At 40.0% G+C, this 27,935-nt stretch overlaps 1 protein-coding gene across 1 annotated transcript in view; it reads right to left on the bottom strand.

The window, feature by feature from the left end:
* WNT2 (Wnt family member 2) overlaps positions 1 to 10,835 on the bottom strand; it is a 46,332-nt gene extending 35,497 nt beyond the window's left edge. Inside the window, exons 1-3 of the mRNA XM_014838408.3 lie at positions 10,491 to 10,835; positions 8,163 to 8,389; positions 2,604 to 2,881 (exon numbers count right to left, since the gene is read on the bottom strand). Coding sequence (XP_014693894.1) covers positions 2,604 to 2,881; positions 8,163 to 8,389; positions 10,491 to 10,573 — 588 coding nt within the window. The 5' untranslated portion in view covers positions 10,574 to 10,835. The remainder of the gene's footprint in view (positions 1 to 2,603; positions 2,882 to 8,162; positions 8,390 to 10,490) is intronic.
* Between the last annotated feature and the right edge of the window lie 17,100 nt (positions 10,836 to 27,935).

The following is a 27,935-nucleotide window of genomic DNA, read 5'->3' on the forward strand; positions in this document are numbered from 1 at the left end:
ATCTTCAAGTATAATTTAGAAGTTTTCATAGCATGGCTTCTTTAGACCTGAAAAGAACTGCTGAGAGAAGCTGTGGAATATCTTTCTTGGTAGAATATTTGTGTTGAACAAGGTGGATTTATCTTTTTAGGACCTATTAATAGTTCTGCTTGGAGGTAGAAAACTAAACTCATCAAAGATGAGTTTCAAGTAAACATGAAGGAAAGAGACACCATTACAAATTCTATTGAAGCTGCGATTAAAATGAAATATAACAGCACAGAAGACCTAAAATGATATTACAGTACAGAGACACATGAGGGTGCTCTAACCAGCTGCTATAATAAATGAATTAAATTGCTCAAATATTAGGGAGAAATTAGGGCCTGTTGTAAATGGCAGTGTTGAATTCCGATTTGCAGCGCTGGCTAAACAGAACAATCTTGAAATAGATGGTTTCTCTTTTAAAATGTATTGGGCCCCTGTCCCCATTTTAAGAAGTAGATGTTCATATTGGACAATTTGGGAAATACTGAAAAGCACAAGAAGAAATAAAAATAAACTGATGTTGCTGTCAGCCCTGGGAGGCTGGAGTTTTCTAGAGCCAGGCCAGTTGGAGGCTTAGCTCAGGAGCCCTGCCTTCAAACGCAAGCCCAGCCTGTTCTCATTTTGATTCCACCGACCTTCTGCTGGTACGAAGGGGGAGTAGAGACTGGGGGTCTAACGACCGCAAGAAGAGAATTAGAGACGCATGTTTATCTCAATACATTTACTCTCATTAAAGTTCATATTCACTGACATCATGCATCTCCTTGAAAAAGTCTGCCCACCCACCATTAATTAAAGCCACATTTTAAAAAGTCAGTGTGTGCACTTTTATTCCAATCAAAAGTAGCCTCCTAAGTTTTGCAGAGTAGGCAGGAGAATATCTGAGGCCTGACAGCTGTTCACCTCTACCCAGTGAGGAATCATGTGACTTACATGAAAAGTCATGTTTATTCAGAACCTACAATATAATAATTAAGATCTATTGTCTTGAAGAGTTGAAGCATTTAATATCTAATGACCTATTAAGCAAAATTAACATTTATTTTGATGAGGCGACATTCTTTTGGATACAATGTATGACCATACGCCTTTATCTTTACAAATAATCAGAGATCTAACTATATATCCAGCTTGAATAATTAAGCAGCACACTCCTATCAAAGACACCACACTTTATAACTTATACATGCGGTATCAATGTCAAAACAAAGGTCAATGTAAATCTTTCTTTATCCAAACCATTGCACAAGCAGTAATTACCAATAGTTGTTGGATTGCACAACCATAGTCTATATTCTTGGCAGTAGTCACTATAAGTTCATAGACTCATGAAAATAAGGGATGTTGATTTTTAAAGTTCAAGGAAGGTACTATTTGTAAACAGTTCAGGTCACACTCATCTTATTCCATGTGCTAAGCAAGAGTTCTTTCCTTCCAACTTCCTTTAAATGAGATTTGTTCTCTCCATGAGCCTAGTAAAAGAGTTTTCATCCAAACAGATCTGCATTCTTTTCTATTCTTTCTCCTATTAAAGCCCCCCTGGGGACCTTTCAATTTTATGCTGATCTTTCTTTCTATATTAATATCAAGCACATTTTTATTTTGTGTTGATAAAAGACAAATTATGGTTATCTCTTCTCATTGGCAATTAGATTATTCTAAAATGGTTCTGACCTTAAGTATTTGAGAAGCCCAGCTAGTTTACTCTTTTTACACAAAGGCATAATGTGCAGCATTCAGATTCTCTAGTTATTCTGGTCATGCCACCGTGCAGAAACACATGGCTCATCAATGGATCTGAACACTGGCATTGAGATGGTTTAATCCTAGGCCAAAGCACACCTGGGCTGGGAGTTGAAACCTGAGTTCTAATCCTGACTTTTCTACTCACTTTCCATGTGATCTTGAGCACCTGAGAGCCTATTTCCTTATCTAACAAATGGGGGTTAGGGAGTGAATACAGACCAGATACCCACAGACCAGGAGGTTAGTCAGGACTAGAGGTTAAGGCGCCGGAGTACCCTTTGGGGCCATGTCTTCCCCTGGTCCACTTACTCATCTAGTACCAGAAACCCCAAGGTGGGGCTTTTTTGAGTGAGAGCTGAGTCTGGTTCTAAAAAGAGCATCCCTGAATCTAGAAGAAGTCAATAAGCCATGCCTGGTGAGTTGCTTTCACAAGTTTGAGTGAAGATGTTCTGGGTCTTGATATCCCTTAGATACAAGAATTCAATGTCCCATTGGTATGTGGGATGAAGCGCTATCCTCACCCACAGATTATATCTTCCGTCTAGATGATACAGTACCCAGAGGGACCATAAAACACTTGACTCTACACAATGCCAAAAGCAATGGATGGACTCCTTCAGTTCAGCTGTGGGAAGGAAGGTGGAGTGTGGGTGGGGATATTTCAACCCAGTTGGCGATATTCTTTAGAACAAACAGCTCTGGGCTGGGGGACAGTGGGAAGTTGTGACTATATAGCATTCTATCAACTCTAGGGAAGTTTAAGATAAGCTTGGCTTAAGTGATTTATAAAGCCATGCAGTCTAAAAAATGAGCACCATTGCAGTCCATACCTTCCTGCCGGCTCTGTTGTTGTGAAGATTCATCAGGGCTCTGGCATCCTTTCCTTTCCTTTCCTTGGCATCCACAAACGCTCGGGCAAATTTGATCCCATAGTCAATGTTATCACTGCAGCCACCCCAATCGAAAGTGCCCTTGCTGTCCTTGGCGGTCCCCTTCTTCTTTGGATCACAGGAACAGGATCTTAATTCTCCTTGGCTACAGGCCCTGGTGATGGCAAATACAACTCCAGCTGAGGAGATGGCGTAAACAAAGGCAGATTCCCGACTACCTGAAACAAAAATGCTTTTCTTAAAAGTGGTCTGGAATTGCTAGTTCTGCACATGATGGCTGTTGAACGCTTGTTCTGCCTCTGACATACTTCGCCATTAGACAGAAAGATATTGGTGTTCTTGAACGCTTCTTTTCTGGAGCCAAAGCTCTTTCTTTAGTATGAACCATCTCCATCTAACATAAGCTTTTGTCAAGTTAGATATCGGTATGACAACTATCGTTAAAGCACATATATAGACTATAAAAGAAGATGCAGCCAAAGCCCGCCTTTCCCAGCTCCTGGCTTCACATCAGTCTCATACGTGTGCTTTGCTTTAACCTCGAATCCTATATGCCCTGAAAGAGAGGAGCGTAACACCTCCAGGTCTTGGTTTCTTTATCTGTAACATACAGTCTGAATTTCATATTGTGGTATTCATGCTACTACAGCTCTCTTTGAAAAAATCTTCCAAACCTCCTGGCATTACTGAGAACACTCATATGCTTTTAAATGATCAAGATCGAAATACTGAATTCAAAGAAATCGAAGGGCTGAGGTGGGAAGAGAATTCAGGCAGTAACCGGACCTGCGTGCGCGTTAACACCGGAGAGCTTTGGCTTGGCATCAACATTCACAAGTAATTGAGAGATTGTTGAAGGCAATATGCAATATCCTTGAGTTACATCCTATGTCTAACTATTAAGGTGAATTTACTTTCTTCTGGAACACCTGCACTAATCACTGGTATTGGGTAAAAGACAGTGAAAAGCTTTTCTTTGGTTTTTCTGGAAGGAAACAAATTTACCGCCTATAATTAGACTTGGGCAAGAACCCTTTGGGGTGCTTTCTTAGAATTGTTCTTTATTAGAGCACAGGCTACTTTCACTTACAGGCTGAAAGGTACATATTTCAGTGCAATAACTACATTAAATTATTTTAATAATCTGTAGTAACTCATAACACAGTGTTGTGGTATAGTGACAGATATAAGGCTCTTTAGGGTCCGTGTGCACCTCATTTTTCAAATGGAGCTGTATTTCATTGTTATTAGCATGCCTTTTTATTAATGGTTGCTGTAGCAAATATATTAACAATCAAAATAGAAGCTGAACAACCTAATGCCAGTGCAAGGCAGAAAATGGAGAGCCATTTGGTGATTCAATATGTCAAGACGAGTGTGACTTTTTGAACCACACAGCTGGGAGAACAAACCACCTTTTCGCATCGAAGCCCTGCTTGTTTCCGTTTGTCATTCAGTGCTAAAATTTATTATACGTCCTTTGCAATATTTGCTCTGCTAGTCTCATTATTAAAAATCAGGAAAACATATCTACACCATATTATATGGCACTTACCTCAGCCTTCAAAAAACATCTCCCCTGAAACCGCTAACCATCAAAAGAGGAATCAATCATGCCGTGTAGTTAGGTAAAAATCAATTATATGAATATTTGCCATAGGTAGCAGGTAGCACTCTCCAGAGAGAAATGTGATGGTCATGGGAGCTGTTTTAAAGAGTCCCAGATCATATTATAAGGATCAGAGGTTTTCTAAGTGGAATTGAGATGTTTTATAAAAGATGATGACTAATAGATGCCAATGTGGCTTCATCTCAGGTAGTGGCTTTCAGATAAATAAAATTTTGTTCTACTCATTTTACAGTTTAGGAAAATACCTTGTCCACAGTTATCCCATCGATGTGCTAACGCCTGGTTTGGGATTTGGAGTTCAGTGCCCACAATGAGAGATATCACATAGGGGAAAGTTTCCAAATGATGAAGGTATTTAGCACTAGTCTTATTTTTTAAGGAGAAAGAAGAGAAATTTTATGAGGTGGTCTTTTAGGGGAAAGGTATGGAAGATGTGGATGATAGAATGTCAGAGACCAGACAGTCTTTTGAAAGTAATGGAGGAATAAATTGTCTAGGCACAGAATTCATTCTGGCATAACCTGCAAACAATTACATTAACTAGTTGGCTGAAAGAAGAAAAACCCCTTAAAATCTGCTCTATTTCATAAATAATTTCCAAAGCAAAAATATTGCCCTTCTAAATACTAGTCATTTATTATTCAAACACGTGACTAAATAGCTAGATGTTTGTTTATTTATTTAAATAAAAAATTTAGCACATTGACTTTTCATTTACCTCCAGATGTTCTGGTATCATGTAGATATGGCCTTAAGATGTTTTCAGTTAAGTGTCTTAGATGAATCACGAAAATGCTATGTGTGAAATAGTAGCACATTTCAAGAGTTGGCTTCGTAACAAAACAAATTTTGATTTTGGGCCTCTTCTTAGAAAAACTGATTCTTTTTAAAGTCATCACAATATGAATCAAAATACAAATATAAATGGTGATATTTATACTTCCTGATGTGTTACTATTGAAGTTTTTCTAATTTTTGGATTGAGATAAGTCAAGCAATGTCTCAAGTGCATAGGCACAGTTTTTGTTTGGGGTGGCAGATTGTTACTTGGGAGGGCAAAACACTAGAAGTAGGCTTTCTGGAAAGTTATGGGTTGTTCAACTCTTTTAAAATACTTGCCTTTTTTATTTTTACGTTTACAAGTATGAGACCTAGTCACCTTTTTTGTCTTTTAAGGCTTACTCTGGAATTCTGGAGGTACATTCTTACAGGAATATTTTTGGGGTTACTAGTTCTGTCTAAGTTTCTCTGCCTGTGACTGGTCATAATCTGTTGAGTGAATGAATTACAAAGCTTCCTAAAAATTGTTCTCACTCTAGTTCTCTGAAGCAAAAGAGGTAAAAGTTCTCCATTTCTCTGTAACTATGGAAGATGTTAGTAACTTTATAGTCTCCCTGTAAGTGTGTTGCCCTTTGCCTTTCCTATTCATCTATAAGGTCATTGAGGGATCCAAAGGATAGTTCTTCACAACTCTAAGATGTGATTTTCCCTCCAAGCAATTAATTTTAAAACTCTTTGCAGAGCTTCATTGGAATTTCATGATTATTTCCAGGAGTAGCCACCTTAGGCCAAATTCAGCCCTCCCATAAGCAACACAAAATCATCACTGACAGTCACAGAAATTTACATAAATGTCCAGGAAGAAGTCTGGCCTTCTGTGAAGAATGGAAAGAAATTGTGTAGCATGAGTGTTTTAAGTTCTGAGTACTTTGACAAAGCATTCTGCTTGATCCGAAAGAGCTCTGAAGGAAGTACCAGTTAGAAACTCTTCTTTACCTGAGGCCCAAAGTCAAACTAGTTGAGCTTCCTCTAGTTCTAACCTTTTCTCTCTCAGCAACTCTACAGTCCTGAAGAAACAAACACTGCCAAGATTTAAAGTATTTTATGAATGAATCCCCAGCTTTGGGAGATATACTATCTTTAAGATCAGTGGTCAAAATTGCTTCCTTTGATTTGTGATCTAAAGGTTTTTTTTTTTTTTTTCAATCTGGAGACATCTTAATGGATTTCCATAGACAGAATCTAGAAGTGATCATTCTGTAAATGAGAAGTACACTTAATTTGTAATCATTGGAAAATGGTTGTGAGCGCTTTGAAAAGGAAAAATCCTGATACGTTTTAAATACCAAGAGCCTGTACATAATACATCCAAAGATTTCTCGTGCTAGATATTTGCAAACTGTCTGTGACAAGGTCCAGCACTTTAATTGATTCACTGGTGAGCTAATCTAGGTGAAGTCTTAAAATTCCATGTAGCTGAAATTGACTATTAACCTTTCAAAAATTTGCGATGTCATATCGAAACTCCAAAAGGAATGCAGAAGAATATAGTTCTCAAACTGGAGAATTAAATTGCAGAATATCGCAGTAAATTAACTTTAGGGATACACTAAGAGTGAGAGTACTACGCCCTTGGGGGATTTTAGAAGCATTCAGTTATGCATTTGGCCTCATAAAACCCTAGGGCTGTGATGATTACATGATAGGAACACCCTCTGTTAAGCATTACCAAGTGCACAGTCTGGATGATTTTCTTAGGAATGGGGGGAGGTGGGAAAAAACAAGTGTGAAGTTTCCTGTTTCTGGTGTTCGCACAGAACCTGTTACGTTTTCAGTCGGATTTCCCAGAAACAAATGGGCCATGCTACTTCTTGAAGAATGTTGATAAGAATGCCAGGTTAGGGGATGGATATTTTTGAAAATCTGATCTTCAGTTAATTTTCTGATTGTGTACCAGCTAGGGAGCCACTTCCCATATTCAGAACTTTTAAGAAGTTTATTATGTAATTAGATAATATTTGATGCTCCTTGTAAGTGAAAAAAAAAAAAAAACCCAAAGACAAAAAGTTCTATTCCTGGTTTTCACCCCTACCTTCCATAAAAATCCTGCCTAAAATGTACTGGGAAACCCTGGCCTGGTGGCAGAGTGGTCAAGTTCGCACGCTCTGCTTTGGCGGTCGGGTTCACCGGTTTGGATCCCAGGTGCGGACCTATGCACCACTTGTCAAGCCATGCTGTGGCAGGCGTCCCACATATAAAGCAGAGGAAGATGGGCATGGATGTTAACTCAGGGCCAATCTTCCTCAGCAGAAAAAGAGAGGAGGATTGGTGGCGGATGTTAGCTCCAGACTAATCTTCCTCAAAAAAAAAAAAAAAAAGTATCTGGAATAGGTACTCACTAAGAGTTCATCCATTCATTCGTTCAACCATTCAATGACTGAATGGTGCCTGCAACATACAAGGTATCAAACAAGGTGCAAGGAAGACAGGCTAGTCCCTGCCTTACAGAATTTACAATCTACTGAAAAAAATGTTGAATTTAGATACACAGTGACCCAAGGCCGAGTAGCTGAATGGAAGGTCAAAAGTGGTGAACAAAGATTTGTCTCTGCTTCTTCATAAACCCTTACATTGTGTTTTCGTAATAATGAGCATCTTTGGCTAATAAAAGATTTGGGCATTCCATCCTGATCTTCAGCTCAAATCCTTCTTTAAGTTCAAGTCCCAGAAAGAAGAGTGAAAAAATGGCAAAAGAGCCCTCTGGCTGTTTCCTCCTTTCTCCTAGGGACAAAATCTGAACCTGAAGGGACAGGCAGAGTTGTGACACGACACAATGGACAGAGCAAAGAGTAAAAGGACATCAGCCTGGGGCACTACATCCTAATCTATGTCAGGCCTCCTGTAAAACTTTAGACAAGTTCTTTGATTTTCTCTAGTCCTCTTCTACAAAACAGGGACAATGCTACCCAAGAGAACAAGCTTCTGACTGAATCAAATGCAAGAAAAGATGAGCAGAGACTTTGAAGACCCAATAAGGAGTGGTGTGTGAGGGGAGAGCCTGGGGAGCTGCATGAAGGTGGGAGACTTACTTCGGAGCAGGACCCTGCCGAAGAGGCTGTGATCCCTGTCCAGGGTGTTGCAGTTCCAGCGGTGCTGGCGGAACTGGTGTTGGCACTCTGCTGTCCACTCGGCCACGCCCAGGCCAATGGCACGCATCACGTCTGGGTGTCGGTGGCACAGCTGCCGCTGGCGGCTCACCAGACCTGGCACATTGTCACACATCACCCTGGAGGCCCCGCCTGTAGCTCTCATGTACCTGGGAAGAGCCAGCACAGAGGTGAGGACAGCAGAAACAGCGGGGCCTGCTGCCGTGAATCCGGGGAGACCGAAGAGTTCAAAATACGTTTCAAAGATGAATTCCTTATTCTTTTTGGGATATTAGAAAGCAAAGGTTATTTAATTTTAGTCCAGTGGAGAAGTGGTATGACAGGCCTGGTGAGTGACCTAGTAGAAGCTACCCCTAAATGGAGTAATCACTGTCTCTTGGACATGAAGCCAGAGCCACCAGAGGATGCTCTGGCCAGGGTGGCAGAGGCAAGGTCTGCAGTCAGGGGATGGAACAAGGGGGAGGGGCAACATGTTTTGGGAAGAGTGACTCGAAGACTTTTCCCAAGAAGGCTCTGATCTCAGTGACACAATGTGTCTGGACTTGGCTTCGGCTTGACCTTTAGAAGCTTCTCGCTCCCATTTATTTGACCTAATGTTTAAGTGTCTTAAGAAACTGTCTGTATCTGTCTAATCAACACCTGTTGGTATCTGATGGTATCTCCTCACAGACAAGCTGTTCTTTCCTTACCAAAGAATCTTTTAAATATTTCCATTTTTCAGCTCTTTTTGGCTTTTATAGAGAACCTTTGGAAAAAATTCTATTGTTATTAAGGACACTAAATGTTTGGAAGAATCAAACAGTGTTATAGCTCCATAAAGTACTTTTGAAAAGAAACTTTAACAAAAAATTACATCATCATCTCTACCCAGATGTTCTCTATTAGTTGTGAAATGTTTAGAAAGGTACCTTTTATATAACCCACGCTGCCATAGGTGTCTTTTGAAGCGATCAAACAAGGAGAATGTCTTTTTCTTGTATTTTCATTATTTTATATGATCATAAAATCGTTACAGCTGTGACTTCCAAAAAATATATTTAAATGACAGCTGAGAGACAATGTGACAAAAAGCCTGGGCAATAAATAATGTTTATACACCCATGGAAACAGAAATAGTCATTTTATTGAAAAATGGTCACTCTGATAAATCAATCTTTGATCCTGTGTCAGCAATGTCAAGGCTTAAACGCCTTCCTGTTCAAAGCGGCTTAGAAGGATTGAACCCCTCTTCCCATCAACGCTTTGCCTTGCTCTTTTGAAGAGCTCCAGTATCTTCCTAAAGTTCCCTGCTCTAGTCTTTCATTTGGCTGAGACTCCTTACTTTTGCTGGATTCTTTAAAAAGCCCACGATAACAGGTCTTTTTGAATCAGTATTTTAACACGTGTTGCAAATTTTTAGGTACAAGGTACAGAGCTCTCAACTCCAACTCTTTTCAAGATCAGGAGGTCGGGAGACGGAGAAGAGTTGCTGGGTGGAGAGGAATCTCTCTTTTGAACTTTTAACGATAAGACCTGTTACTATCAACGTTCCTTCACCAAGCAAAATGAACTGCAGATCGACGTCCAAAGGACATAGCAACGTTACTCTGGAGTGACTAGTTTTGAACAGGGTAACATCTTAGAGCCCCTGGGATCTGGAGCTTCGCATTAAGGCTGTAGTCGCTACCTGGAGGCAGCAAAATGTTCTTCCGCCCCACTGGGGTGAAGCATTAGGAATGTGGAAGGACGAGAAATAATGGAAAATCACATGCTTTGGGTTCTACTGCTCCTGGCTGCCTGAATTGGCCCGACAGTTATCTTGAGGCAGTTTTTTGGGGGGAGGGAACGGGGGGGGGTGGAGGAGACGGTTGTAGTTTTCAAGGTGAATTCCCTCACACACACAAGCACACGCGCACACACACACAGACACGTCTGTGCTAGAGAGCTAGAGACCCGGCTAGCGCGTCTCTCAACGGGATAAGAAATTGGCTGATTTTGCTGTCGCTCAGCTGGATCCAAATAAACCAGACATCTGAGCTCTCATGTGAGGGGTAATGTGGGGTTTTTTTGGAGTTGTCAAAGCTGGAATAGACACCCGAGGAAAAGCGAAGGGGCTCGGGATGGGGCGATGAGAGGGTAGTAGCCGGGGTTTGGGCCCGAATCCACGACTGCTGCGGCCGCGGGGAAGCGCCGCCGGGAAGGCTCTATGTGGCCAGCGCGGTCCCCACACCCATCTCCAAAATTCCCCCGCGCCCGTGTGCGTGGACTTACCACCATGAAGAGCTGACCTCAGGGGTGAGCCAGGTCAAGAGCAGAGGGAGCCAGAGCCAGATTCCACCGAGAGGGGCGTTCATATTAACCCCCTTGCGTCCGCATCAGGTCAGACTCCGTGTGCGGGCGCCATGCGTGCCCGGAGCAGAAGCGCTCAGCGCCGGGAGCGCCTCGTCACGGCAGCCGGCGCCTCGCCGCGCCCCCGCCCCCCGCCCGCGTCTGCGGCGAGTGGCGAGACTCGCTGATAAAGTTTCAAACGACCAGCGGGGCGAGCGATAAAGGCCAGCCCGAGCCGCCTCGCCCACAGCCCAATTCCCCAGGCGCGGTGAGCGCGGGCAGCAGGAGAGCTCTGCGCACCTCCCGCGCGCCCCTGTCCGTTCAGCTCGCCGCCTGGGCGCAGCCGAGGGAGGGGGCGCTGCGCGGGGACGAGGTGGGGGGGGGCGCGGGTTTTTATACGAGGGTGGATGAAATGATGGCAAGAGATGTCTGCGGGTGAGGTAAAGCAGGGAAGGAAGAACACCTCTGCGTGGCCTCGAGCACCCGCGGAGGCAGGCACCTTTCGGGAAGCTCCCAGCCAAAGAGCATCAGTAGGCTCTGCCCACAGGACCGCGCGTTTCAGATAGTCAAGGCGACCCTCTGTTAAACAGAAGACCCTGAGCGTGCAATGTGGGGAAATGAAGGAGAAGATGCAAGAATCTAGAGATGATTTTCAACTCATTGCTCCGCTTCTCTCCCTAACTCCGAGAGGAAGAGCGAGCATTTGTAAATTTGGGGCTGCCGAATCTGCGCAGGGAAAGGTTGGGGAGGGAGGAGCCAGGCCTCAGGGCAATGAAGACCTATGGCCTTGATTCCTTGGTGCTGGGCTTATACACAGAGCTCTCAGGGAGGGGAGCCAGGAGGGTCCAAGACCCTCCGGACCTCACCCTAGCCGTCCTCGGCCAAAGCGTCCGGGGAAGATGCGCTGTGGAGCGCCAAAGGTCACGTAGGAGGAACCGAGGCAGCGAGGAGCCCGCCGGGGGATCTGCGCCCCAGCACTGGTCTCGCCTCCCGCCGCCCCGGCGCTCAGCCTTTGCGCCTTGCGGAGGTAAACGGACCCTTGATGCTGGATCTGGGCCCCCGCAAAGCCGAGAGAGAGAGAGTCTCGGCCCGCGGGTGGAGTATCTTGAGCAGCAACTGGCTTGTAGCCCCGCCGTTTATCACCGGAAAGGAAGGAAGACCAGGAACTCGCGGCGGCCGTGAACTGTTCCATTGCTCTTTTCCTGGGGCGGAGGGACCCGCAGCCCGCCCCGGGAGCGTGCCTTGGGGAACCGGGATTGTGTGTGTGTGTGTGTGTGTGTGTGTGTGTGTGTGTGTGTCGGAGCGGGGCTGCGGGTGGGGGTGGGGGTGGGGGTGGGCGCCGCACTGTTCGAAGTGAGTGGAGGGGTGGTGGTCCAGATAGGAAGGACCCGCTCTCCCCACACCCACTCCTACGGCCTGGACTGGCTGAGCATCAACCCTCGCCGGGTGCGAGCGCGGTGAGAGGCTGGACGGGGCGAAGCTTAGAAACGCCAAAAACCTGAAAGATGCTGTCATCGCCAGCCCCTTTCCCTTCACCCCCACCCCCACCCCGCCGGTCCCTGGCAGGTCCGGCCCCTCCCAGGCTGACCCAGATACATCCCCGTTTGGGTCCGGAAAGGGAGGGGAGGGAAACAAGCACCGCGCCACCCACGACTCGGGAAGAGCAGGGCTCTGCGCCAGGGCCGCTCGTATCGCTGGGCCGCGACCCAGGGGAAGTTCTGGTCAGTCTGTGCCGGTCGTGAGGGAGGGCGCGGGATGTGTGGGGGGTGCGTTTCTGCTCGCAGTATGTGCACACGCTGGTGGCGCGGGAGGCGGGGGTAGGGGGGGGAGGTAGGGAGGGGGGTGATGTGATAGGCACCAAACAGCAACAAATATCTCATTTACCTCTATGCTTATGCTTCTAAACCTCTTCCCCGGATGAAGCAGAATAAACTAAAATTTACTTCCGCCCTCCTTTGTGCACAGTTTCTTACAGTAAATCCAGACACTTGGGACATGTAGAAGAGGTTAGTGGCCCCAGAGGAACCATAAGTTGCCAAAATTTCACTTCTACTAGTGAATAATGTAGGGGTATAGATGTGTGTGTTGGGAAAGGTAGGCAGTTGTGTGTTTTTCTCTCATGGACAATGAGACCTGAAACTACCTAAAAAACTCCTCAACTCAAAGTTCCACCCACCTCAGCACATCATGTCCTCACAGCTAAGGGGAGTTACAAATATGGAGCACGACCGTCAGCTTAGAGGCCCTTCCTCTCCACCCAGGGGATTATTGAGTGGCCAGGAGATCTGCCCTTCAGTTGCTGGTGAGGCCAATGGAATGACCTAAACCTGAAACAGACCTCCTGGAAAAAGAACAGACCATCCCCAAAACTAATTAAATCCACTCCAAAGGACTTCATCCTGGGGCAGGAAAAGAAGTACCACATGACTTGCAGAGTCTTGGTGAAAGGCAAAAGGCTGAAAAAGTTCAAGAGAAGCTAAATCCAGATGTGAAAAAAGACCCACCCAAACACCCCTTCCTGACCTGTCTAGAGTCTGGACCAGATGACTTGTCTCTTCCAGATCTGTGATTCCATTTCCCTCACATTCTCCACCCTTGTTCACTTATGACCCATTATTAGTCTGTGCAACTTCTCTTCCTGCCCAACAGGTCTGACTTTCCTCCCTCCTCATCTGTACCTGTTCTCTTGATGGGCCCTTCACTTTGAAGTTCACTACTAGAAGAAGTTGGGAAATGCTCAAGAAAATTAGGAGGGAAGAAAGTTATTGCAAATGTCACTTCTCTTGCAATAAAAACTACCATTCTAAAGAAGGGTTAATAAATAATGAAGTAAATTGCATATGACTTCAGCCTTGCTATATAGCAGATGATGAGGTAAGGAAAAGGCTTCAGAGTGCCTTTAGATCTATGAATTTAATGTCTCATTTTTGGTTTATTCAATGAGAAATCTCAGAATTGACTGTAAAACTCATTTACAGTATACAGAACCCAATTCTCTTTCTGGAGATTACTGTTAGTTTGCTTGTAACTTCAGTATAGCATTGTAGCCAAATGAGTCAGTCTATTTTCTTAGTTAGATCCATTGTTTGTCTAATCTCCCAGGGCAGAGAGAGAACTAATTTACTACCAAACCATCTCCACCCTTTAAAAATGGAGAGTTACTTCTTCGACCAAATAGTCATTTGTCTTTCAGTCTGAACTGGCTTCTTCCTAAGGCAATGACTCTTAGTTTAGCTACTCACTAACCAATGATTCAAAGGTCCAGCATCTCCAGTTTAGATTCAGTGACCTTAAGAGAGAACACTATGTATTAACAGGACAGATCAAGGATGGGAAAGAAAAAAAAGATATTTTTTTTCTTTCTAAATCTCTGAGTATCATATACATAACAACATAGATTACATATCAAACAACATAGAATATACATCATTAAAACTTTTTTTACATGCTAAGTGTATCTAACTAAAGAGTATCATATACATAACAACATAGGTTAACTTTGAAATTTGAAGTTTGTTTTCAATGCTCTTAAAAGCTTTTCATTGCCCCCTTTCCCTTTTAGTCACTCCTAAAATTTTTATGAAGCACACACACTAATTCTTTGTCAGAAACTGCTTTTAGGAAAAGTTCTAATATCAGTGCTTTAAATCTCAGTGTGCAATTAAATTCATGTGCACCAAAGACTTGCTTCCAGCCATGAGAGAGTAATAGGTACTTATCTTGTTCTCCTAGTGAAAAAACAACTCTAAGACTGGACAAAACTATATGAGGCAAATCTTTTCAGGCACTGGATAATAGGCAGCACATAGCTGTGATCTTTGAGAGACAAGAGACATATGAGGTGTGCTCTAAAACTATCCCATACTCGTCCCGGTTTTGCTGCTGAAGGGCACTTTTTTCTGTGGTGCAAGAAAGTGGAACCCAAGCAAAGCAGTAGTCTCAATTAATTAAGGAGGGACAGACTGGAGTTTTGGGCTGTTGAGGCAGCTGAAATTGGCAGGGTAGCATACCTAAAAATAGGTAGCTGTGAAAAAGGGGACCCCAAAAGTCTACATGGAGATTCACTTTGGGTCCTTGGCCAAGAGCTGGACTTAATATAGACAAGACAAGACTCTACAAGGCCTAGCAGAGATTGCCATCCTCATGTCATGCAGTGTTGAGAGACACTGGAGTTCCAGCTCAATGGGGTGGAGAGACCTCATTAAGCATTTCAGGCATTCACTTGAGATGCTAGAAAGGCCACCCCTTTAAAGTAAGGGTCATGCTTTAGTGCAAAAGCATGTTGTAGGACAAAATTCAAAATTTTGTTTCCCCTATCACATGCTCTAACAAAGAATAAAAACAAACCAGACAGGCCAAGGGGAATTTATAAGAATAAAATCAACACTCATTAAAGAAAGATAACATTGTATCATTTAGAGTGTCAAGCATACAATAAAAAATAGGCAAGTGAAAAACCAGAAAAATGTGACCCATACTAGAGAGAAAGTAGTCAAAGAAATTGACTCTGTGATGACTCAGATGTAGAAACTGGCAGGAAAGAAATTTTAAAGTAGCTCTTATAATTACGTTCAAGTATTTAACGGAAAATATGGTCACAATGAACAAACAGATGGAGAATCTCAGTAGAGAAATCGAAGTTGTAAGGTATAACTGGAGGGCCAACCCTGGTGGCCTAGTGGTTAAGTTTTGCATGCTCTACTTCGGCAGCCTGGGTTTGGTTCCCAGGTGTGGACCTACACCACTTGTCAGTGGCCATGCTGTGGCAGCAGCCCATATATAAAAAGAGGAAGATTGGCAACAGATGTTAGCTCAGTGTGAATCTTCCTCAGAAAAAAGAAAAAGAAATAATTGAAAATCTAGAACCAAAAGGTACAAAGTCTGAAATGAAAAATTTACTGAATGGGCATAACAATGGAATGGATTTGTCAGGAGAAAGGGACAATGAATTTAAAGATAGAGGACATCTAATCTGAAGAACAGAGAGAAAGAATATTGAAAATTAAATAAATTTTACCTCAGCTATCTGTGGAACAACACCAAACAGTCTAATATATGTGCAAGTGGAGTTCTAGAAGGAAAGGAGAGAGAAATTGGGACCCAAAAATATTTGAATAAATACTGCACCAAATTTGTCAAATAAGATAGAACACATTAATTTACAGACCCAAGAAGGTCAGAAAACCCCAAGCAGAATGAATACAAAGCATATCACACCTGTATACATCATGATCAAACTGTTTAAAACCAAAGATGAGGAGAAAAATCTTTAAAGTAGCCAGAGGGAAAAGATACATTAAAAACAGGGTAACAAGAATATGAATTACAACTGACTTTTCAGTAGCAATAATGGAAGTCCTAAGACAATGGAGCAACACCTTTAAAATGCTGAAAGAAAAAATCGTCCACACAGAATTCTATAATCAGTGAAAATACCTTTCAAAATTGAAAGAGGAGCTCTTCTTTTGTTTCTTCTCCTTCCTCTTATTTTGGGAATAAGGAATAACACTTCATGAGTAAGGGAAAACTGAAACAGAACAGCCCCAAGAAAGTCTAAAACTAACTCTTAACAGGATCAAAGTGAGCCCAGGGTACTCTATTTACAAGCCAAAAGAAAACTCAACTCTCCTTGGAGGAAGATAATATCATTCAGTGTCTCTACAAATTTTCATCCATTATATCCAGCATCAAATCTAAACATTACAAAAAACAAAAACCTACCAAGCAAATCAACAGAAAATAGAAGTAGACCCACAAGTAATTTAGAATTTTGATTTATCTGAGAAGGACTCTAAAATAATTAAAAGTTTAAAGTTCAAAAGATAACAGATAATTTCAGCTGAGAACTGGAACCCATTTGGAAGACCTAAATAAAAATCCTAGAACTGAGGGAGGAGAAGGGGAGCTATGACTGAAATTAAGAATTAGATGGATGGGTTGAGGAACTATCTATAAGCACACATGGACTAGTAAAGTAGAAAAGAGGTCAATAAAAAGTATCCAGATTAATGCACAGAGAGAATTAAAAGGATATAAAATACAGAAAATAAAATTAGAGATATAGAGTGGAAATGTCTAACCTAGTTGTAATTTGAGATCTAGAAGAAGAGGAGAGAGAGAATAAGACTAAAGAAATATTTCCAACTGAGAATTTTCCAAAATGGTCAAAGAAATCAAACCACATATTCAAGAACTCTACAAACTTGATGAAGAATAAATAAAGGGAAAACCATACTTAGGCACATCACAGTGAATTGCTGACAGAGATATGGAAAAAATATTAAAGCTGCACAAAACAACAGACACAATATCTTCATGAGAGAAACCATAAGATATGGCCGACCTTTCAACAGAAACTATTGAAATCAGAAGGCAGTAGAATGACACCTTTTAAAAGGGGGGCTGTGGGGGGACTGCCAAACTGGAATTCTGTAATCATTGTAAAGATGCTTCAAAAATGAAGACAGAAATAAAGATACTTTCAAATGAAAGTTGAGAAAATAAGTATCAAGCCAGTTCTTTAGGCTGAAGGAAAATTATACCAGATGGTATTATAGAATTGCAGGAAAGAATGAACAGTGGGAAGGGTAAATTTGTGGGAAAAAATAATATTGAATGTTAGAACAACAATTACAATATCTTGTGAGGTTTAAAACATGTAGAAGGAAAATATATGAAATCACCAGGACAAAAAGCAGGAGGGGACTCTGATTCCAGGTGAAATGGAATAAGTATATTCTATCCTGTCTCTCTGACTGAATACAGCTATACAAGTTGGAAAGAATGCATGGAGAAGCAGTTTGAGGACTCTGAAAAGTAAAGTGGTAGCAGGTGGACTGAGGAAGACTGAAATTTCAGATACTACACAATGATGATGAGTTTCTTATTTTATTCTCTGTGGCATCCTGCAGCCTGGACCCAAGGCAGCCAAAACCTTGAAGTGGAAACCTTGCGTGGACAGAGAGACCTACAGGAAAATTCTCCAGAGAAGTTCTCTAGTTTGCATTCAAGGAACACAAAATGGACTCTTAACATACTCAGAGAGAGTGTGAGAAATCCCTGCAGCATCTCTACTCCGTTTCTCTCACACCTCAGACCCCTGGGAAGTACTGTGTTAATGTTGGCAGTAGTGACAAGGACAGCAGTAAGAGCCTACATGTGCCTACAAGATAGAGATAGGAAAATTCCTCTCCAAACAGAGGAACTCTGGTACCAAGAAGGTGGGATGAACTTCCATTGCTTTTTTCTTTCTTTCTCTTTCTCTTCTGCTGTGTGGCTCCAAACATGAGTGCAGTCACAGGAAGTGTATGGGAAAGTGAGATAACTAAAGCCACAGTATCTGGCTAGAGGACCAAACAGGGGAGTCCTTGAGAGCCATAAAATACTTGGAAAGTCTTGGAGAATGAAAAAATTGGGAAAATGATCCCATAAAATTATATGTGAACTCCTGAGTTTACCTCCCAAGCTGTGCACGTGTGGATCTGACTCTAAAGATCACACCAAAGACTTTGAGAAAAGAACTACGGGAGAGACCACCTCCCAGGTCCCAGACAAACCACTCGGTTTTAGATATGTGAGGGAGGCATGAATAACACTACAAAGGCTTTGAAAACTGAAATAATATTAGAACAAGAACCCAAGAAAGCTGGTCAGAATTTTGTCCTGAACCCAACCGGGTTGATTATACGCTAAAACAAGAATATCAACATTCTCCATAGGATTTAAACAAGACCTAGAGTCTCTTAAAATTATATTCAAAATGTTCAGGATACAATCAAAATTACTTGGCATACAAAGAACCAGGAAAATTCTAACTCAAATAGGAAAAGACAATCTAGGAACACTAATTCCTAGATGGCATAGATGTTGAAATTATCAAAAACTTTTAAAGCAGCTATTATAAAAATATTCAAAGAAGGATGAATATTTTTGAAACAAACGCACAATAGAAAATAACAGCAAAGAAACACAAAATGGAAAGAGGAACCACATAGTTATAGAACTGAAAAATGTACTCACTATCTTTTATAGTGAGATGGTGAAATATCCATCATATCCGTCTCACTGGATCAGGCCAATATCAAAATGGAGATGACAGAGGAAAGTGTGAGTGAATCTGAAGAGAGATAAAGAGAAATTATCTAACCCTAACAACAGAAGAAACAAAAAGATTGAAAGGAAATGAACAAAGCCTCAGGGATCTCTGGAAGAATTCCACAAGATGTAACATTGCATCACGGGATCCTAGAAGGAGATGAGAAACAGTCCATTGCAGCAAAAAATATTTGCAGAAATAATGCCTAAATTTTGTCAAAGGCATAAACTTAGAGACTGTAAAAGTTCAGCAAATCCCAAATAGGATAAACCCAAAGAAATGCATGTCAAGACCCATCATAAAAAATTGCTGAAAGCTAAAGGCAAAGACCAAATCTTATAAGCTGACAGAGACAGAGGATGCGTTACTTACAGGGGATGATGATTTGAATGACTGTAGATTTCTTGCCAGAAATTATGAAAGCAGAAGGGAATGAAATATTTTTTTTAAGCTCTGAAAGAATAGAACCCTCAGTCCAGAATTCTATATGCAGTGAAAATATCTTTCATGAATGAAAGTAAAATAAAGACACTCTCAGATGAAGGGAGACAAAGAGAATTCATTGTCACTGGACCTGTTCTAAAACAAATGCTAAGGGAAGTTCTTAAGACAAAAGGGAAATGATACAAGAAGGTAACTTGGAAAATCTGGAATGAAGGAAAGGCAAGAGAAATGGTAAATATCTGGGTAAATACTGTAAACTTTCACTTCTCTCCAGTTATTTAAAATATGTTTGATGGTTGAAGGCAAAACTTGTAACACTGTCTGATGGTGTTTTCATGATATGTAGAGGTAGTACACAAACTACAGCATCAAGTGGGGTGGGGAAAGGCACTTACATGGTGATAACCTTCTACATTCCACTTAAAGTTATAAAATGTTGATTCTAAGTACACTGTAAAAAGTTTTGTATATATAACATAATTCCTATAACAAACACTAAAACTGTACAAAGAGATGTAACAAAAAACATAGTAAATTAGAAATGTTCAAATAATCCAAAAGAAGGCAGGAAAGGGGAACCAGAGGAATGAAAAACAGAATAAACAGGAAAAGTATAATTAAATGGTAGACATAAATCAAAACATATCAATAATTATATAAAATATATATGGTTCAAGCATAAAAAATTTTAAAAGATTGCATGAATAAAAACACAAGACTCAATTACATGCTGTCTACAAGAAACTCACTTCAAATATAATAATATAGCTAGGCAAAAAGCAGAAGGATAGAAAAAGATAATTCATGCAAAGTCTAATTAGAAGAAAGCTGAAGCAGGGGCCAGCCCAGTGGTGCAGCAGTTCAGTTTGTATGTTCCACTTTGGTGGCCCGGGGTTCACTGGTGCAGACCTACACACCACTTGTCAAGTCATGCTGTGGCAGGCGTCCCACATATAAAGTAGAGGAAGATGGGCATGGATGTTAGCTCAGGGCCCATCTTCCTCAGCAAAAAGAGGAGGATTGGTAGTGGATGTTAGATCAGGGCTAATCTTCCTAAAAAAAAAAAAAAAGAAAAGAAAGCTGAAGTAGATAGATCAATATCAAAGTACATATCTGAGCAAGAAAATTTTCCTGAGATAATTAGAGACACGACATAATGATGAAAGGGTCAATTCACCAAGAAATACAATCCTAAATGTGTATGCACCAAACAACAGACTTTCAAAATACATGAAGGAAAAGTGGACAGAACTGAAAGAAAAAAGACAAATATATGATTATAGTTGGAGATGTCAGCACTCTCAGTAGTTGACAGAATGAGTAGACAGAAAACCAGCAAGCTACAGAACTCAACAACACCATCAACCAGCTGAATTTAGTTGACATTTATAGAATATATCCCTCTGCAACAGCAAAATATACACTCTTTTCCAGTGAACATTCACTAAGATAGATCATATGCTGTGAAATAAAACAAACCTTAACAAACTAAAAGAATTGAAATCATACAAAGTATGTTCCCTGATCATAATGAAATTAAATGGAAAATCAGTAAGAGAAAGAAATCAAGGAAATCTCCAAACCTTTGGAAATTAAGCAACATATCTCTAAATTATCTATGGGTCAAAGAAGAAGTCTCAAGGAATATTAGAAAATATTTTGAACTAATTAAAAATGATTATGAAACCATATTTAATATATATTCTAAGTCAAGAATACATAAAATCTCTAGGTTAGCCACTAAAGAAATAATACAATAAGTAAACTTTTCCAGTTATCTATTGCTGCATAACAAACGATCCCCAAAATTACTGCTTTTTAAAAATTGAGATAAAATTGACATACAACATTGTATTATTTTTAGGTATACAACATAATGATTTTATATACTATATATTATGAAATAATTACCACAATAAGTTTAGTTAACATCCATCACCACACATAGTTACAAATTGTTTTTCTTTCTTGTGATGAGAACTGTTAAGATCTACTGTATTAGCAACTTTCAAATATACAATACAGTATCATTAACGATAGTCACCATGCTGTATATTACATCTCCAGGACTTATTTATTTTATAACTGGGAATTTATACCATTTGACCACCTCCACCCCCCACCCCTACTCCCGCCCCACTGCCTCGGGCAACTGCCAGTCTGTTCTCTGTATCTATGAGTTGTTTTTTAGATTCCACATATATATGATCATACAGTATTTGTCTTTCTCTAACTTATTTCACTTAGCATAATACCTTCAAAGTCCATCCACGTTGTCACAAAAGGTAGTATTTCCTTCTTTTATATAGCTGAATAATATTCCATTGTGTGTATGTATGTGTGTGTGTGTGTGTGTATTCTTTGTCCATTCATCTGCTGTTGGACACTTAGTTGTTTCCATGTCTTGGCTATTGTGAATAATGTTGCAATGAACATAGGGATGCATATATTGTTTCAAGATAGTGATTTTATTTCCTTTGGATAAATGTCCAGAAGAAGAATTGCTAGATCATACAGTAGTTCTACTTTCAGTTTTGTGAGGAACCTTCATACCCAAAAGGGTTCCTTTTCTTCACATCCTCACCAACACCTGTTATTCTTGTCTTTTTGATAATAGCTATTCTAACAGGTAGGAGATGATATCTCATTGTGGTTTTAATTTGTATTTTCCTGATGATTAGTGATGTTGAACACCTTTCCATGGACCTGTTGCCCATTTGTGTGTCTTCTTTGGAAAAATGTCTATTCAGGCACTTTGCCCATTTATTGTTCAGATTTTTTGTTACTGCTGTATTTAGTTCTATGAGTTCTTTATATATTTTGGATATAACCACTTATCACATAAACGATTGCAAATATTTTCTCTCATTGCATAAGTTGTCTTTTCACTGTTCATGGTTTTCTTTATTGTACAGAATCTTTTGGTTTGATGTAATACCACTTCTTTATTTTTGCTTTTGTTGCTTTGCTTTTGGTGTCAGATCCAAAATCTCATTACCAAGACCAAGTTAATTTTAGTGAATGGTGTAAATAGTGATCCAGTTTCCTTCTTTTTGCATGTGGCTGTCCAGTTTTCCCAACATTTATTGAAGAGATTCTCCTTTCCCCATTGTATATTCTTGGCTCCTTTGTTGTAAATTAATTGACCACATATGCATAGGTTTATTTCTAGGATCTCTATTCTGTTCCACTGATCAGTGTGTCTGGTTTTTGCCAAGACCACTCTTTTTTGATTCCTATAGCTTTGTAGTTATCTTGGAATCAGAAAGTGTGATGCCTTCAGTTCTGTTCTTCTTTCTCAAGATTGCTTTGGCTTTTTGGAGTCTTTTGTGATTCCATAGGAATGTTAGGATTGTTTGTTCTATTCCTGTGAACAATGTCATTAGAATTTTTATAAAGATTGCCTTAAATCTGTAGATTTCTTTCAGTAGTATGGGCATTTTAACAATATTAATTCTTCCAATTCATGAGCATGGAATATCTTTCCTTTTATTTGTGTCTTCTTCAGTTTCTTTCATGAATGTATTATAGTTTGTAGTGTACAGGTCTTTCACCTCCTTGGATAAATTTATTCCTAGGTATTTCATTCTTTTTGATGCAATTGTAAATGGGTTTTATTAATTTTTACTTCTGCTAGTTCATTATTAGTGTATAGAAATGCAATTGACTTTAGTATATTGATTTTTTATCCTATAAGTTTATTTATTAGTTCTTAATTTATCAATTCATTTACTAGTTCTAACACTTTTTGGGTGAAGTCTTTAGGGTTTTATATATATATTATCATGTCATCTGCAAGTAGAGACAATTTTACTTCCTTTCTTATTTGGATGGCTTTTATTTTTTTTCTTGCCTAATTGCTCTGGCTAGAACTTCCAGTACAAAGCTGAAGAAAAGTGGGAAGAGTGGGCATCCTTATTTCTGATCTTAGAGGAAAAGCTTTCATTTTTCCACCATTGAGTGCAATGGTAACTGTGGGCTTGTCATACACTGTCTTTATTGTGTTGCAGTACATCCCCTATATACCCTCTTTGTTTGAGAGATTTTATCAGCAATAGATGTTGAATTTTGTCAAATGCTTCTTCTCCATCTATTGAGATGATTTTTATCCTTCATTCTGTTAACATAGTGTATCACACTGATTGCTTTGTGGGTGTTGAAACTTCCTTGCATCCCTAGAATAGATCCCGCTTGATCATAGTGTATGATCCTTTTAAGGTATTGTTGAATTCGGATAGCTAATATTTTGTTAAGGATATTTGCATCTATGTTCATCAGGGATATTGGCCTGTAATTTTTTTTCTTATAATGTCCTTGTCTAGTTTTGGTATCACAGTAATGCTGGCCTTGTAAAGTGAATTTGGAAATGTTCCCTCCTCTTCCAATTTTTGGAAGAATTTGAGAAGGATTGGTATTAATTCTTCCTTAAATGTTTGGCAGAATTTACTAGTGAAGTCATCTGGTCCTGACTTTTGTTTGTTGGAAGGTTTTTTGATAACTGATTCAATCCCTTACTAGTAATAGTTCTGTTCAGATTCTCTATTTCTTCATGATTCAATCTTGGTAGGTTGTATGTTTCTAGGAATTTATCCATTTCATCTAGGTTGTACAATTTGTTGGCATATAATTGTTCATAGTAGTCTCTTATGACCCTTTGTATTTCTGTGGAATCAGTTGTAGTGTCTCCTCTTTCACTTCTGATTTTGAGTCTATCTCATTTTTTCTTGGTGAGTCTAGATAAAGGTTTGTCTATTTTATCTTTTCAGAAAACCAGCTCTTAGTTTCATTGATCTTTCAAATGTGTTTTTAGTCTCTATTTTATTTCCACTCTGATCTTTGTTTTTTCCTTCCTTCTACTTACTTTGGTCTTAGTTTGTTCTTTTTCTAGTTCCTTGAAGTGTAAAGTTAGTTTGAGATTATTCTGGTTCCTTAATGTAGATGTTTATCACTAGAAACTTCTCTTACAACTGCTTTTGCTACATCCCATAAGTTTAAGTTTTGTTATATTGCAGTTCCATTTTCATTCGTCTCAAGATATTTTTTATTTCTCTTTTGATCTCTTCTTTGACCCATCAGTTGTTCAGTAGAATGATGTTTAATCTCCACATATTTGTGGACTTTCCAGTTTTCTTCTTGTAATTGATTTCTTCTTTCATACCATTGTGGTCAGAAAAGATGCTTGATATGATTTTAATCTTCTTAAATTTATTAAGGCTTGTTTTGTGGCCTAACATATGATCTATCCTGGAGAATATTCCATGTGTGCTGGAGAAGAATGTGTATTCTGTTGCTTTTGGATGGAGTGTTCTGTGAATGTCTATTAAGTCCATCTGGTCTAACGTGCCATTTAAGTCCAATGTTTCCTTATTGATTTTGTCTAGATGATCTGCCCACTGATGAAAGCGGGCTATTTAAGCAGGCTATCCTACTATTATTTTATTGCTATTTCTCCCTTTAGGTCTGTTAATATTTGCTTTATACATGTAGGTGCTCCTCTTTTGGGTGGATAAATATTTACAAATGTTATATCCTATTGGATTGACTCCTTTATCATTATATAATGGCTTTCTTTGTTTCTTATTACAGTCTTTGTCTTAAAATCTATTTTGTCTGATATAACCTACTCAGCTTTCTTTTGTTTTCCACTTGCATGGAATATCTTTTTCCATCCCTTCAGTTTCAGTTGGTGTGAATCCTTAAAGCTAAAGTGAGTGTCTCTTTTTTTTTCCTGAGGAAGATTAGCCCTGAGCTAACATCTGCCAATCCTCTTTTTTTCTCAGGAAGACTGGCCCTGAGCTAACATCCGTGCCCATCTTCCTCTACTTTATATGTGGGACGCCTACCACAGCATGGCTTGCCACGTGGTGCCATGTCCACACCTGGGATCCAAACTGGCGAACCCTGGGCTGCCGAAGCAGAACGTGCACACTTAACTGCTGCACCACTGGGCCAGCCCTAAAGTGAGTGTCTTTTAGACAGCATATAGTTGGGTCTTTTTTTTTCATCAATTCAGCCACTTTCATTTGATTGGAAAATTTAATTTATTTACATCAAAAATAATTATTGATAGGTATGTACTTATTGCCATTTTTTAAATTGTTTTCTGGTTGTTTTGAAATTCCTTTGTTCCTTCCTTCTTATCTTGCTCTTTTCCTTTGTGATGTTGATTTTCTGTAGTGATATGCTTAGATTCATTTCTCTTTATCTTTTGTGTATCTACTATAGGTTTTGCTTTGTGATTACTGTGAGCCTTCATAAAACATCTTATATTTTTAAGTCTATTTTAAGTTGATAACAACTTAAGTTCAAATGCATTCTAAAGCTCTACATATTTACTTTCTTCTATGAAGTTTTGTTTTTGATGACAGTATTTACATTTTTTTTTTTTTTTGAGGAAGATTAGCTCTGAGCTAACATCTGCTGCCAATCCACCTCTTTTTGCTGAGGAAGACTGCCTTTGAGCTAACATCTGTGCCCATCTTCCTCTACTTTATATGTGGGATGCCTACCACAGCATGGCTTGCCAAGTGGTTCCATGTCTGCGCCCAGGATCCAAACCAGTGAACCCTGGGCCATCGAAGCAGAATGTGTGCACTTAACTGCTGCACCACTGGGCCGGCCCCAGTATTTACATTTTTATCTTGTGTGACTATTAACAAATTATTGTAGTTACAGTTATTTTTACTACTTTTGCATAACTGTCATACTAGATTTATAAGTAATTAAACTACCTCTGTTACATTACTTTATTCTGAATTTAACTGTACATTTACCTTTACTAGTGATATTTATACTTTCATATGTTTTCCTGTTACTAAGTAGTGCTCTTTTGCTTCAGCTTAAAGAAGGCTCTTTAACATTTCTTGTCAGGCTGTTCTAGTGGTGCTGAACTCCTTCAGATTTTACGTTTTTGGAAAACTCTTTCTTTCTTCTCCAATTCTGAAAGACAACTTTGCTGGGTAGAGTATTCTTGGCTGGCAGTGTTTTTCTTTCAGCACTCTGAATGCTTCACCACTCTCTTCTGGCCTGCAAAGTTTCTGCTGAAAAATCTGCTGATAGTCTTATTGGGGCCGAGGGCGGGGGGGGGGGGGGTTCCCTTGTATGTAATATGTTGTTTCTCTCTTGCTGCTTTTAAGATTCTCTCCTCATCTTTAACTTCTGACAATTCAATTATAGTATGCTTTGGTGTGTGTCTCTTTGGATTCCTATTATTTGGAACACTCTAGGGTTCCTGGATCTCAGTGTCTTTTTCCTTTCCCGGGTTAGGGAACTTTTCAGCCACTATTTCTTCAAAATAAGTGTTCTGCCTCTTTCTCTCTCTCTTCTCCTCCTAAGACCCTATAATGTGAATATTGGTCCCCTCAATGTTGTCCCATAAGTCCCTTAAGCTATATTCACTATTTTTCATTCTTTTTTTCTTTATGTTCCTCTGATTGGATGAATTAAAGCCTGCTCCTTAGGCTAAAGATTTTAAGATAAGCAAATAAGCCTCTTTTGGAGAACAACTGGACGTTTCAGTCTGCTGCCTCTGCTGTGGGCTCTGAGGAGTTAGCTAAAGTGAGCCTGCATAAGCCCTTTAAGAACTGTCTCTTAGTTTGCTATAGCCTTGTATGCCTCATAGACACAAGCCCCACTAGCTTTCAAATGTAGATATTTTGGGGGCTCTTCTCTCAGGTGGAAGTCTTAAAAGTTGGGGTGCCAGTGTTGGTTCCAAAACCTTCACTCCTCAGGGAGAAGCTGGGAGTTGTGAGTTTCCTCTTGGTTTTGTGTTACTGTGCTGACAGTGGGGTTTATGGTGAGATTGTGCCTCAGCTTCTCCTACCTGTTTCAATGTGGGTTTCTTCTCATTTTCTTGATGCATAGGAGTCATTCAGCTAGTTTCTGGATTTCATTCAGAGGGAATTGTTCTATATGTACCTGCAGATTCAGTCTGTCCATGGTTGGAAGTGAGTTCAGGAGCCTCCTATGTTGCCATCTTGAACCAGAACCTGTCCAAAACTTAGTGCTTTAAAACATCAATTTATTATTATCCGTCACAGTTCTGTGGGTTGACTGGACTTAGGCTGGTGGTTCATGCTTGGGATCTTCATATAGTTGTACTGCTTGCAGTCAGGTAGCAGCTGGGACCAGATTCATCTGAAAGATGGCTGGGCTGGAGGTCCTATATGCTTTTTAACTCACATGTCTGGCAGCTCTGTGATCCTCTACATGGCATGGACTTTTTACATGCTGGCTTAGGACTCCAAGACAGAAGAAGTAAAAGTTCTCAAGCAGTTAAGGACTACCTCTAAATCTCATCAAAGCAGTCACAGCTCCTGCTCAGATTCAGAAGTATGAGAAATAGACTCCACTTCTTGATAGGAAAGTAACAAGATAATAATGCAGAAGAACACGTGACACAGAAGATGTTGTGGACATCTCTGGAAAATATACTCTTCCACAGTATTCCCTCTGGCCATCACAATTCACATTATTTCTGTGTGCAACCAAACAAACAAAACTCACTCTAAATGCAGAAAAGGCTCCTCAGGTGCTGATTCTAAAATGTATGTGAAAATGCAACAGGCTTAGAACAGTCATGACAATTTTGAAGAAAAACCAAGTTGGAAGATTTATACTGAAATATCAAGCTTACTTAACATAAAGCTATAATAATCAGCGCAAGGTGATATAATACAAGAATAGTCAAATAGACAAACAATTGTTAGTCCAAAAATAGAGCCCTATGTATACGGCCAACTTGATTTTCAGCAAAGGTACAAAGCAGTTTAACAGTGAAGAAACGTTCTTTCAATATTTGGCAATAGGACAATGGATATCTGAATGAACAAAATTAATCTTGAGCCCTA

Source organism: Equus asinus, chromosome 1 (genome assembly GCF_041296235.1).
Source record: "Equus asinus isolate D_3611 breed Donkey chromosome 1, EquAss-T2T_v2, whole genome shotgun sequence".
NCBI lineage: Eukaryota > Metazoa > Chordata > Mammalia > Perissodactyla > Equidae > Equus > Equus asinus.